We start from the raw sequence: 12,321 nt of genomic DNA on the forward strand, positions 1-12,321 counted from the left end.
ATTTTGGGCACACCTTTCAGTGTGCTTGAAAGGAAGTTGTGGGTTTTGGGGACACACACACAGAGGAACAGCCACCACCATTGCTGAAACAGAAGCTGCTGCTGCTTTTGCACACTAGAACTGTCAATGGCTTCTATAAATAATGTCGCTGCAAAGTAGGTGACAATAGAAGCATCTGCTGGAGCAAACGGCCTTCCACAAATGGAAGGACCCATCGGAATGAATGCGCCTTTGTCACATTTATACAAGATGCATCCCTTATGTCTCAGAGGTTGTGTGTCCATTGGGAGTTGTTCTAAGAAACAGTCATATTACACTAAACGCAATCATGCTAAAAGTCTTAAAAGATGGGATGGATCTGGAGGAATTCTTGTGTGTGATGTGTACAGTCAACTGGTTTCTAATCTTGACATTTGAGAAACCATTTGCTAACCACTACAATTTGGCCTTTCTATTTTGATCCAGCCTGCCAGATTGTTTATTTCTTCAGAGGTCGCTCTGTGCGAAAGATCAAAGAGCAGCCTTGGAATCTGCATTTCTGCTACCGAGAGAGAAGAGGCATGTCATCATATTAAGAGTTGGTCCTTAGGTGGGCCTCCCTTCTCCCTAGAGGACCACCTCCTCTTTCTTCAGCAACATACTGAAGTGTTGGACTGCCTTTGGGAATAGAATTACTAGGAACATTCCCGGCTCATTCATGCTTGCCTAGCAAAACACAAGCAGGCAGGGAGTTCCTTATGAACGCTGATAAACAAGCAATGGGAGTTAACATTCTCTATGGCTGCCCACAATGTGCTTTGATGTTGTGTGTTTGTGAGACAGTAAGGATGGCTCTTGCAGGAGCAGGTGAACGCATGAGCCAATGTGCCTGCGGACAGCTGTCCAAACTCTACGAACAACCCTACAACTTATAGGGTAGCACAAGGGGGAGGCAGGTGCAGTGACATGTAAGATGGGCTCAAGGTCTGTTTGCCTTCCACTAGAGAAGATTTAATGCTACAGCAACAATTGCAGAAGAGGTAGATGAATAGTGACGTGAAGCTAGGGATGAGTGCATCTGCCAGTTTTGGTTCTTATCGGTTTCTCATTTTTCAATCTTAAACTCAGTTCTTCACATTTCCATATCAGTTCGTGGGTGTGAGGTTTTGTGTTCCCTTTGTGTATACATTACAATACAGTCGTACCTTGGAAGTCGAATGGAATCCGTTCTGGAAGTCCCGGCTTCCAAAACATTTGAAAACCAAAGCGCGGCTTCTGATTGGCTGCAGGAAGATCCTGCAGCCAATCAGAAGCCGCGGAAGCCCCATCGAACATTCGGCTTCCAAAAATAGTTCGCAAACCGGAACAGTCACTTCCAGGTTTGCAACGTTTGGGAGCCAAAACGTTCGAGAACTAAGCTATTCAAAAACCAAGGTATGACTGTAGAGTCTTGCCTACACATCTTATTGCCACAACTGTTCTGGATATAGCTACTTTTCTACTTATTTATAAACTGCTTAATTGCCAAAGTGGCTTCTAAGCCATTTATACAATTTCTATAGTTGTAGTATAGAGGAACATTTTAGTTCTGCTTGGTTGAGGGATGTCAAACAAATCCAGTGAATGATGACAGGCACACGTACATAAAAAATTACATATTCATCGAGAGAACTTTATTAGTGGCTTAGCATGGAGGGCATTTTTTAAAAAATCCTAACAGTCTGACTTCTGCTTCATTAGGCAAATTACACATGTAAAGAACAATGGGTTCATTGCTTTTAATTTCATTTCGTATTTGCCATCTCACAAACTTTTGGTTAACTGGCAGGTGATTTCTGGGTACCTTTTGGTAGGATCAGCCACACTTCTCTGTTACTTTCACGTAGGATATCACTAAATATTCTATGTTTGTACATACTCTTTACCTTTTTGACATTGCTATATGTTGTTCTTAGAAATCTACATACTCTACCTCACAAACATGGTACTATCTTGAATGTGTTGTTCCAGAACATTAGAAAGAGGGATCTATTTTAAGCAAAGGTTTCAAGCAAATGTTCTGTCCGATGTACGTAGATTCTCAGCACAGAAGGCCTTCAAATTTGTTACTGATGTAGTGAGCTACACCAATATCACAACGGCCCCAAATTCTTTTTTCCTTTTTTTTAATCCTTAGCCTTCGCTATAGAGAGCTCTTTACATTTAATCTCCATCGAGAGATTACAGTAACAAAAGCAAAGGCTTAATTCTAAATCCATTTTTCTAAATAACAAATCTTGTTTGTAGGAATGGAATACTAACACATTTTCATTGTGATACTGATTTATGTTGCCTGTAAAAAAAAAAAAAACCAAACAGAAATTGGACTTTGAAATAGTTGGATGACAAGGAAAATTAGGGCTGAGGTGCAACAGCACTCAGAATTTGCCACCTCTTTCTTAGGTAGCAAATGTGGGGTGACTTTTTTTTTGGCGTGGGCAGGGAGGGGAGACTGAATCGGTTCATTTGATTTCTGGTGAGAGTTGCCTACTGTAGTAAGATTGCCTTTTCCTACATCTTAAAATACACTGTCTATGAGGGTGACGGTGGTGGTAAATTCCATCTCTCTACCCACTGCAATTTGAAACGAAAACCTCAGTGAACAGAATATGAGGTCCAGTCCTGGCATGAGTGGAGTGCTGTTGCCATTCTCACAGCCAGTGGCTTTAAAAATAAAGAAAAGACGGATATCCCCACTAGATTAAGCATTCCCCACTGAAACTAGATAAATCTGTCACCCCCCTCAATCATGTCACAGGCTTTTTTAGGGCGAGTAGGAGGAAAACTGGCCACATACACCCAAGCCCTAAGCAATATGAAAAATCAAAAAGAAATATCTCCCGCTCTGTGCAAAACAGCGAAGAAAATTCCTTCTTTTAAAAAAAGTTTTACTTTTCCCCAAAAGTAAAATCCCTTTAATTAGGAGACTTGACACTACAAATACACTTTAAAAACATACGCATGGTCATGCTTCACCTTAGCCAATTTCAAGGTGGCTCTTTCAGAATTTTATAATCCACCATGAGATCTGGCCACGAGAAACTTCTTCAAACTTCCAGTATATGTCACACAGATTGCTTAATTCTTTACTAAAGAACGCTAAATGTCTTGGGGGCAATATAGCCAGTCACCAAACATCTTTTAATTCCCACCGATTTCAGTGTGAGAATTAAGCACATCCGTATCTGCAACAAGCCTGCTTCCAAACTCTAGTAAATCAAGGGAAAGACATTCATTTCCCAGCCGCTATATTGACAACTGTAGTAGTAAAACAGATGTTTTTCATTGCTATTGGCAGTGTAAATAAAAATGAAGGCTACAACAGGTTTCTGTCCTTGCCCTGAAAATGTCCATCACAAAGCATGCTGATGGGGATAATTATGAATGAAATGCATTTTAAAAACAAGGAGGAAGCCTAAATTTCTAAATGAGAAGGCACTGTAGCAGTTATTAAGCTTAATTAATTGGAGATGCTTTCAGTTAGGGCCATCACAAAAATATCATCTGATGAAGGCTAGTTATGAGTAGCTTTAAAAAATGGCTTTCCCAAATGTTTGTCAGCTTCCCAGTGTAAGCAGCTCTTTTTCTACTTTCACCAAGCAGAAGATAAAAACGAAACAACAGTGAGGCTTCTAAAGACTGGACAGTTTTTGTGAACTGGGCACTGGTGAATAAAGTACTATCGTCCATTAGTGATTAAAGAAGAGCTTAGTAAAATTGTTATTTTTCTCTGCTTCCAAGACCTCCAACAATGTTGTCAATCGTTTTAAAACTAGTAATCCACCCAGCACTAAATTCTCATGTGTGGGGGCGTCGTGTTTTTGTTTCCTTAAAAAAAGAAAAACAAAAAAAACCCTTTCAGTTCAATTTCAAACCACCGAGTGATCATTACTGCACACTCCAGCCAAGATGGTGTGGTTCAGCGATGAGGCAGATCGGTCAGAGCCTTCTGTTGGGCCGTTGGCATTCTCGTTCCGCTGACAGCAAAGAATCTGTTTGAAGGTGGCGCTCATTTCCTTGTCCCGGTAAGAGTAGATGATGGGGTTCATGGCAGAGTTGAATTCAGCAAGTAACAAGAAGAATTTTTCATATGCCAGGACATTGCACTGCGGGCAACAAACATCGAGGAGCAGCAAGACTAATCCTGGAGTCCAGCAGATTATAAAAGCACCTGGAATCAAGAGGGGAAAATAGTATATATGAATATATATATATACATATTCTGCACACATTCACTACATTTTAAATAGTATGTCTTTCCTCCAAGGAGCTCAATGCCACGCATGGTGTTCAGTTATGTTCATTACTTTCAATCGGTCTGCTTTGAGTGAAGACCAGTTAATCCTCAGATTTGTGTGGTAGGCTAAGATGAGATATTGATTAGCACAGAGTGCTTCAGGACTAAGCAGGGATTTGAATCTAAGTCTGTGGTAAGAATCCAGTATCTTGGTGCTGCCCAGGTATTTTTGGAACCAAAAAATAAATAAAAAATACTACGATTTTTAAATGGACAGTGTAATTTATAAGGTTGGACCTGTCATGCCAAAAATTGGCTGAAGCCACACCAAAGTCATCTTTGGGTCTGCCATTTTGATTCAAAATGGTGGCCAGCATCCAAAAGTTGTCAAAGACCTCCCCCACCCCCATTGGGAACTCTCATGCCAAATTTGGCGATGGTACCTCCTCTCATGCCAAATTTGGCGATGGACTGCAAGAAGATCAAACCTATCCATTCTCAAAGAAATCAGCCCTGAGTGCTCACTAGAAGGACAGATCCTGAAGTTGAGGCTCCAGCACTTTGGCCACCTCATGAGAAGAGAAGACTCCCTAGAAAAGACCCTGATGTTGGGAAAGATGGAGGGCACAAGGAGAAGGGGACGACAGAGGACGAGATGGTTGGACAGTGTTCTCGAAGCTACTAACATGAGTTTGGCCAAACTGCGAGAGGCAGTGAAGGATAGGTGTGCCTGGCGTGCTCTGGTCCATGGGGTCACGAAGAGTCGGACACGACTGAACGACTGAACAACAACAACAACCTCAAGAAGCGGCTAAACCTACAGAGAACAAACAGACAAACCGTATTCCAAAATACATGTTGTAAACCTCCTTGTGACCATTTTTGGTGAAAGGTAGTACAGAAATCATTTGAGTAAACAAACAAGCCTCAAAGTAGGAAAGAACCCATTTCATATGCCTTTCAGGGAGAGTTTGCAAGACACATTCAGTGGAACATGGGGTGGGCTGGGCTGGGGGAGAAGCAGGGAAAGTCATATCAGTCTATTTCTAATCCGCGTCAGTTTTGTACTTGTTGGTTCACTTCCATCCTGTTTCCTCATTAATATGTGAATTAAAAAGTAAAGCATGAAAAGTCACATTTAAATTTGCATTTTATCGCAAAATACAGTTTACACATTGTTTTATCTCAACATATGCATTTCTAAAGGTATTTTATCCCCAAATACGCCATCTAAAACACAAACAACATTTAGGTGTGTGTCCCCCCTGCCAATAACTGCATCGCAAAATTTGGATAAGTGTGGAATCTAAAAGGGAGGAATGTTCCAACCTGTATATTCATTCAGCTTGCCCAAATATGCTGTGGTATGGTCCCCTAAACCTCAGGGTGTTTGCAGCCCCCTCTTATGCCAGATGGCAGTGCCTTCAACTCCTCTTGGCCCGAAGAGCCTCAGCTATAGGCATAGATGTCAACTTTTCCCTTTTCTTGCGAGGAATCCTACTTGGAATAAGGGGATTTCCCTTAAAAAAGGGGGAAAGTTCACAGCTATGGCTATAGGGTAGGATAGAAGATGGCCTCTCTCTTTCTGCTCTTTCCTACAAACCATTAGCCACACTCAAAATCTTCCTTACAGGAGTGTTTATGCCTGCTCCACTACACCTAAGCTTGCTTTCTCCAGCCTCGTCACATATGCAGACCAAACAAAATTCTCCTCTAGCCATAATAATGCCATTTTTCCTGAGGACTGTGAGAAAAGTAACCCTCGTACTCTTGCATTAATCAGATTTTCATTTTTACATGCTTTTGCAGACGTGGCCATATGAAATGAATAATTCTATCAAGGACTGACCTTCCAAGATTCTGAACAGATGGCCACTTAATATAAGTAAGCAAAAATCTAATCTATTATTTGACTTGGGAACATGTTGTTGTTGTTGTTGTTCAGTCGTTCAGTCATGTCCGACTCTTCGTGACCCCATGGACCAGAGCATGCCAGGCACGCCTATCTTTCACTCCCTCCCGCAGTTTGGCCAAACTCATGCTAGTCGCTTCGAGAACACTGTCCAACCATCTCGTCCTCTGTCGCCCCCTTCTCCTTGTGCCCTCCATCTTTCCCAACATCAGGAACATACCCCTTCAAAATAACTATGTGGATTTCTGCAGCACAGTTTCTCAACATCTATTAAAATACCTGCAATAAAGATAAGCAGGATTACCTATTGCCCCCACATTTGGGGTGGGCGGGTGGGAGGCTATTTAGCTATTCCTTGAAGGAAATTGCTGTATTGAACTGTTTAAGCAAGCCAGAGATAACATAACAAGAAGGTTGGTGGTGGTGTATGCATAGGAATAGTTTAGTTGGTAGAGCACAAGACTCTTAATCTCAGGGTCATGGGTTTGAGCCCCACATTGGGAAAGATTCCTGCATTCCAGGGGCTTAGATGGTCCTCATGGTATATATTCCAACTCTAAAATTCAAACATGATTTGGAATATTTCAACCATAGCTGTCAACCTTCCCTTTTTATAGTATAGTAGGGCCTGCTGATAGGGGAATTTTTCGCAAAAAAAGGGAAGGTTTACAGCTATGGTTGAAATATTCGAAATCATGCTATGATTTCAACACATGACTGAAAAGCAAGAGCTGGAACCATCTTGAAATGAAATCCATACGTAAATAAGGCATTTGAAAGAATATGGCATGCTACCAGCTCCTGAGCCAAAAATATGAAAAGGATCAAAATAGTTGTCTCGGTCCTCAATGGATCATCTCTCAGCATGGAGATGCTGAAGAACAAGGCTCTACACTGCAGGTTAATCCCCACGGAAGCCTTAAAACAATGGTATTCAAGCAGTTCAATTGCCAGGGGCCCATTGCCATGACAGATTCCATTGCTGACAGTACAATGGCATACATAGCTGTCCTCTTCCCCAAAGGTAGGTTAGGCTAAGAGTGAGTGACTGGCCCAAGCCCACCTAGTGAGCTTCATGGCTGAATGGGGACTGGAACCATGGACTTCCAGGTCTTATGGTGACATTCCAACCACTACATCACATTGCTCTGACGCTACTTAGAGTGATGCTGCTGTCACAGCCAAGTAAATCCTCCAGGACCTACTGATATAGATGAGGAGGCTTTCTCGAGAGCACAATGCCTAGGGACCACTCAAATCTGGAACTGGTCCCGGTTCCCAGAATAAGAACAGTAAAACCAAACAGCCTGAAAAACTGGTTTTCCATTGTTATGTTTCTTCCCCTGCAATGTGCAAACATATGGTATGGCATGACTCACTTTGCATGACACGACAGCTAGATTCAACATGCCTGGCCGCTACCATGGACAAACTAAGGCCTGATTTAAACGTTGCACCAGGGATGCGAGAAAAACCCATGTGACGTTCTATGCAACTCGTATCTCACTTAAATCAGGTTATACCACTCATGAATATCACTTTACTATATTATGGATCTACAATCTCTATAGGTGTTCAGTACATAGTGACTGTGGTCTGGGTCAGTTGAAACCTGAAGCATGTGGAATGCCGTTAAGTGTCTTGTTTTCTTTTGGTTTTGTTTTACATTTCCAGTGTCACCTTTTAATCAGACTTAACCGTGTGCTCTAGAACATAGTGGAGGTTCTTTATGCAAACGGTTCTCCAAGGATAAGAAATCTGAAATCCAAAAGCTCAAAACTATCCCATTTTAACTCTTGTACTAATTGCAATGGGACAATATTCTTATTTCAAATGACAGGGTAAGAGTCTACTTGAAAAGTTATCCAACAAACAGCTGAAGTATCTCTTAAGCATGACACATTTTATTTTTCTTATGGGGTAGGATTATCTGGTGACACAGGAATGCGCCTGCCCCTTCCAAATCACACACCACTGGGAGTCTACTATTCTAGGCTACTCCCAGTTCCAAAATATTTCATCCCTTATTCCTGAACATGAAAAGAGGATCAGCATTTTTCATGAACCAAAAAAGATTACTTTTTTGTTTCGCTTGGAGAAGGAATCAATGAGGCAAAACTAGAAGGAATGAACAGATGGTGCCAAGGTAATAAAAACCAAAAAAGGTGAGCATGGCAGAAGGGAAGTTATTTCAAGGCTTTGATTTAAAAAAAAAAAAGAGAGAGAGGAAGTATTCGAAAGGGCTCAGTTACTCCTGCATAATTTATACCTCCTGGCTTCTAGGCCTGTCTTATCCTTGTAATCCAAAGGAATCTTGTTTTTATCATCATTGCTTCCAGATCCCTAAACAAGGGATAATAAGGCATGGGAAGAATGTTTGCAAATGCAAAGTTGTGGACCAATTAGCTTCATCCATGGAATGAAACAGTGCAGTCTAATAGGCATGGCTGAGCTGGGGCTGACAGGATACCTATGTAGGCTTGAGAAGATGGATGGGATAACAATTGGATTGATACGTGGAAATAAAATAGGTTACCTAATTCATTCACCACCTGCTCAAGACTGCCTGTCAAGTAGATCTGGCCTACTGTGGGCTCACAAGTTCTTTGAACATATGTTGCAGCAATTAAAAAGTACCTCTTTATACTCTGACTGCAGTTGGGTTGGGCCTAACCCACAGGTCAAGGCAAAGTCATGTGAAATTGACCCTGATGACCAGTCACCCAGAATGAGGGGGAAATATGCCTGAAGCATTTCCACAAATCCAACTTGGGAGTTTCTTCTCCGTGTTTCAAACTAACATTTATTTCCATCACGTTTTGGGACAGGAGTGATGCTCAAAAATACTTATCAGCATGCTTAGCATAAAAAAAGAAATATGGAAAAGCCAGAAACATTGTATCAATAGGAAGGTTTTTGCACAAAATAAGGCTCTGGGAATATCCCTCTGCTGTGCCACTGATTTCTGCACAAACCATATCCCATTATATTGTAAGGTTCACAGTATAGCTAAGGCAACACCATTCACACCTGAGCTGTGCTAAGTAACAGGCTTCACACATACAGTGGTACCTTGGTCCTCAAACCTAATCCGTTCCGGGAGTCCGTTCAACTCCCGAAACCGTTTGAAATCCAAGACACGGCTTCCGATTGGCTGCAGGAGCATCGGACATTCGGGTTCCAAAAAATGTTCACAAACTGGAACACTCACTTCTGGGTTTGTGGCGTTCAGGACCCTATTTGTTTGGGAGCCAAGCCTTTCGAGTACCAAGGTACCACTTTACATGTAAAGTTTTTTTAAAAAAACCTATTAACACAGTCTTCTTTTATAGAGCAAAAAGTCATAGTTCTTAGGGTGCCACGTAGAATGGAATTTATATTTCAGTATCAATTGGAGAAACAGAAAGCACTTCAAATGCTAGGGCTGTATTTCTTAATGACGCAGGCAAATTAAGTTTTCGTTCTTCAGTTAACAAACTGAACTGCTTAGATAAACAGAGGAACTTTAAAGAGGACAGAAGTATTTGAGTTAGGACAGTCAGGATTTTCAACGGTATCTAAAACCAGAAAGATAATGTGAAACTAATGTTATGAATGAGGCCCAGCTGTTGTCAAGACAATTTGAAGCATTTACCCGCTACAAAAGTTATAATGCAGTCCCCATGGAATCCCATCCCTGCCATAACTCTGACATTAACAGGAAGTGTTTGTGTCTTTATCATCTTTTATCAGATAAACAACTTCTCTGCTATGCTGCTTCAGTGCAAATGCTATTTAAAAAGTCAGAGATATGGCATTAAAGCATATGAGGCATTTGGCCAGTGCTGGGGCCTACAGATTATGACACGAGTTTTAATTTGATGCTCTATGAGCAGCCAACTGGGGTTAGAAGGGGACTATTCTGCTGTTTTCAATTTCTGCTGGTAATGTGACTACAGTATACTCCTTAAATACACCAGAATAGGAGATACAGTTAATGTAGAGCAATCTCAAGTTAAAGAACATCAGTAATAGTGGTGAGCTGGAAAGAGAGGGTTGAGTTTCACAAAAAATTCTCCCTTCCCTAGCTATTTTTGTGTGAAAGTGTTAATGGGGTTTACTAAAGCAACTGGGCTGACCCTCTTTGTCTTCCTCTGTTGCACTGCATTGGCAGTTTCCTTGGTTTCATCAGTGATGGGCCAATGCATTTGGGCAAATAACTAAGGCATCTCAACTTTGCCCTGTTGAGAAGGCAACCAGGCTAACACATTGCCATGTCCCTGCACCATTCTGATGATGATCATTACATTTATATCCCATGTTTCTTCCAAGGAATTCAATGTGGTGTACATAGACTCATAGAATTGTAGAGTTGGAAGGGACCCCGTGTGCCATCTAGTCCAACCCCCTGCAATGCAGGAATAATGTATCGTCCTCCTCCTCTCCAATTTATCCTCACAATAACCATTTAAGTAGGTTGGGAGAGAAATTCAATTTAGTTTGTATTTAAAGGTGAATCCAGCTACCTTGCAGTTTCTGAAGCAATACATGAACCGAAACACAGGTCTCAGTATAACCACTACCACACGTGGTGGTGCTCTGGTCTAAACCACTGAGTGTCTTGGGCTTGCCGATCAGAAGGTCGGCGGTTTGAATCCCTGCGATGGAGTGAGCTCCCGCTGCTCTGTCCCAGCTCCTACCAACCTAGCAGTTCGAAAGCACGCCACTGCAAGTAGATAAATAGGTACCACTGCGGCGGGAAGGTAACCGACGCTTCCATGTGCTCTGGTTTCCGTCACAGTGTTCCGTTGCGCCAGAAGCGGTTTAGTCATGCTGGCCACACAACCCGGAAAACTGTCTGTGGACAAACGCTGGCTCCCTTGTCCTGAAAGCGAGATGAGCGCTGCAACCCCAGTCGTGTAATAAGGGAAAGGGCACCAGGCGGCAACACAGAGGGAAATCACAATAACGGGGAACAGCCATAGAAAAAGGATATTGGGTTTTTTGGGGGGTGGAGTAAGACTGCAATCCTACGTGCACTTACTATTTAAAGAAGTGTGACTTAATTCCAGGTGGATATGTATAGGGTTGTACTACATGTCTTATTAAACTCAGTGAGGCTCATCTCTAAATAGGTTCCTTTAAGGTTACATTCCAATTGCTGCATGCGGATTTCAGTGTCTCAGTTCTGGCCTTGTGAGAGGGGAAATGGCAAAGGTCAGGATAAGACCCTAGCTGTTACTCTTAGCCATGTGTTTTTGTGTAACTCAATGTACTTCTTGCTCTATAAGATCCTCCAGTACAGTGTTTTTCAACCTTTTTTGGGCAAAGGCACACTTGTTTCATGAAAAAAATCACGAGGCACACCACCATTAGAAAATGTTAAAAAAATTAACTCTGTGCCTATATTGACTATATATAAAGTAATTTTTCAATTTTTCCTACGGCACACCAGGCAACATCTCGCGGCACACTAGTGTGCCGCGGAACAGTGGTTGAAAAACACTGCTCCAGTATAATGGAAGTTTGGTTGCTTCCAGATGGGTGCTTATTGTTTGATCGGTGCTCCTCGTGCATGGAAATTCCCCACAGCTTCCATATGTTGGCATCAAACTGGTAGTCTGTATTTTCCCCTCACTTAATCCTGATGGACCCTTTCCACAGAAAATACAACCAGTTATTTCAAAAAGGAACCTGTTGCCAAAAACCCATTTACAACATCTGTAGGATCCTTCTACAGCAGGCACCCCCAACCTCGGCCCTCCTGATGTTTTGGGACTACAACTCCCATCATCCCTAGCTAACAGGACCAGTGGTCAGGGATGATGGGAATTGTAGTCCCAAAACATCTGGAAGGCCAAGTTTGGGAGTGCCTGTTCTACACTATTAAGCTGCAAGCACCCTTGACGCTGGCAACCCATACATCTGGATACTCTTGCTAATTCATTAAAAATGTTGAGGCATAAGGGATCTTGCATGAGTGCAAGCAGTTGCACTGGATGATCTTCCAGCTTTCTGAGATACTACTACCTGAAAAAATGTGCTTGTTGAAAAATAAGCATGAGGAATTTTGTGCAGCACTTTCTGTCTTTGGCATGAACCAAAGTACTGTCACTCATTAGGCATCGGCCAAAATAAAGGTTGGGTAATTAAAGGATTCAGATTACAGGCCTGG

At 42.0% G+C, this 12,321-nt stretch overlaps 1 protein-coding gene across 1 annotated transcript in view; it reads right to left on the bottom strand.

The window, feature by feature from the left end:
• Positions 1-2,889: 2,889 nt before the first annotated feature.
• LPAR1 (lysophosphatidic acid receptor 1) overlaps positions 2,890-12,321 on the bottom strand; it is a 47,193-nt gene continuing 37,761 nt past the window's right edge. Inside the window, exon 4 of the mRNA XM_033172977.1 lies at positions 2,890-4,189. Coding sequence (XP_033028868.1) covers positions 3,888-4,189 — 302 coding nt within the window. The 3' untranslated portion in view covers positions 2,890-3,887. The remainder of the gene's footprint in view (positions 4,190-12,321) is intronic.

This window comes from Lacerta agilis, chromosome 16, assembly GCF_009819535.1.
Source record: "Lacerta agilis isolate rLacAgi1 chromosome 16, rLacAgi1.pri, whole genome shotgun sequence".
Lineage (NCBI taxonomy): Eukaryota > Metazoa > Chordata > Lepidosauria > Squamata > Lacertidae > Lacerta > Lacerta agilis.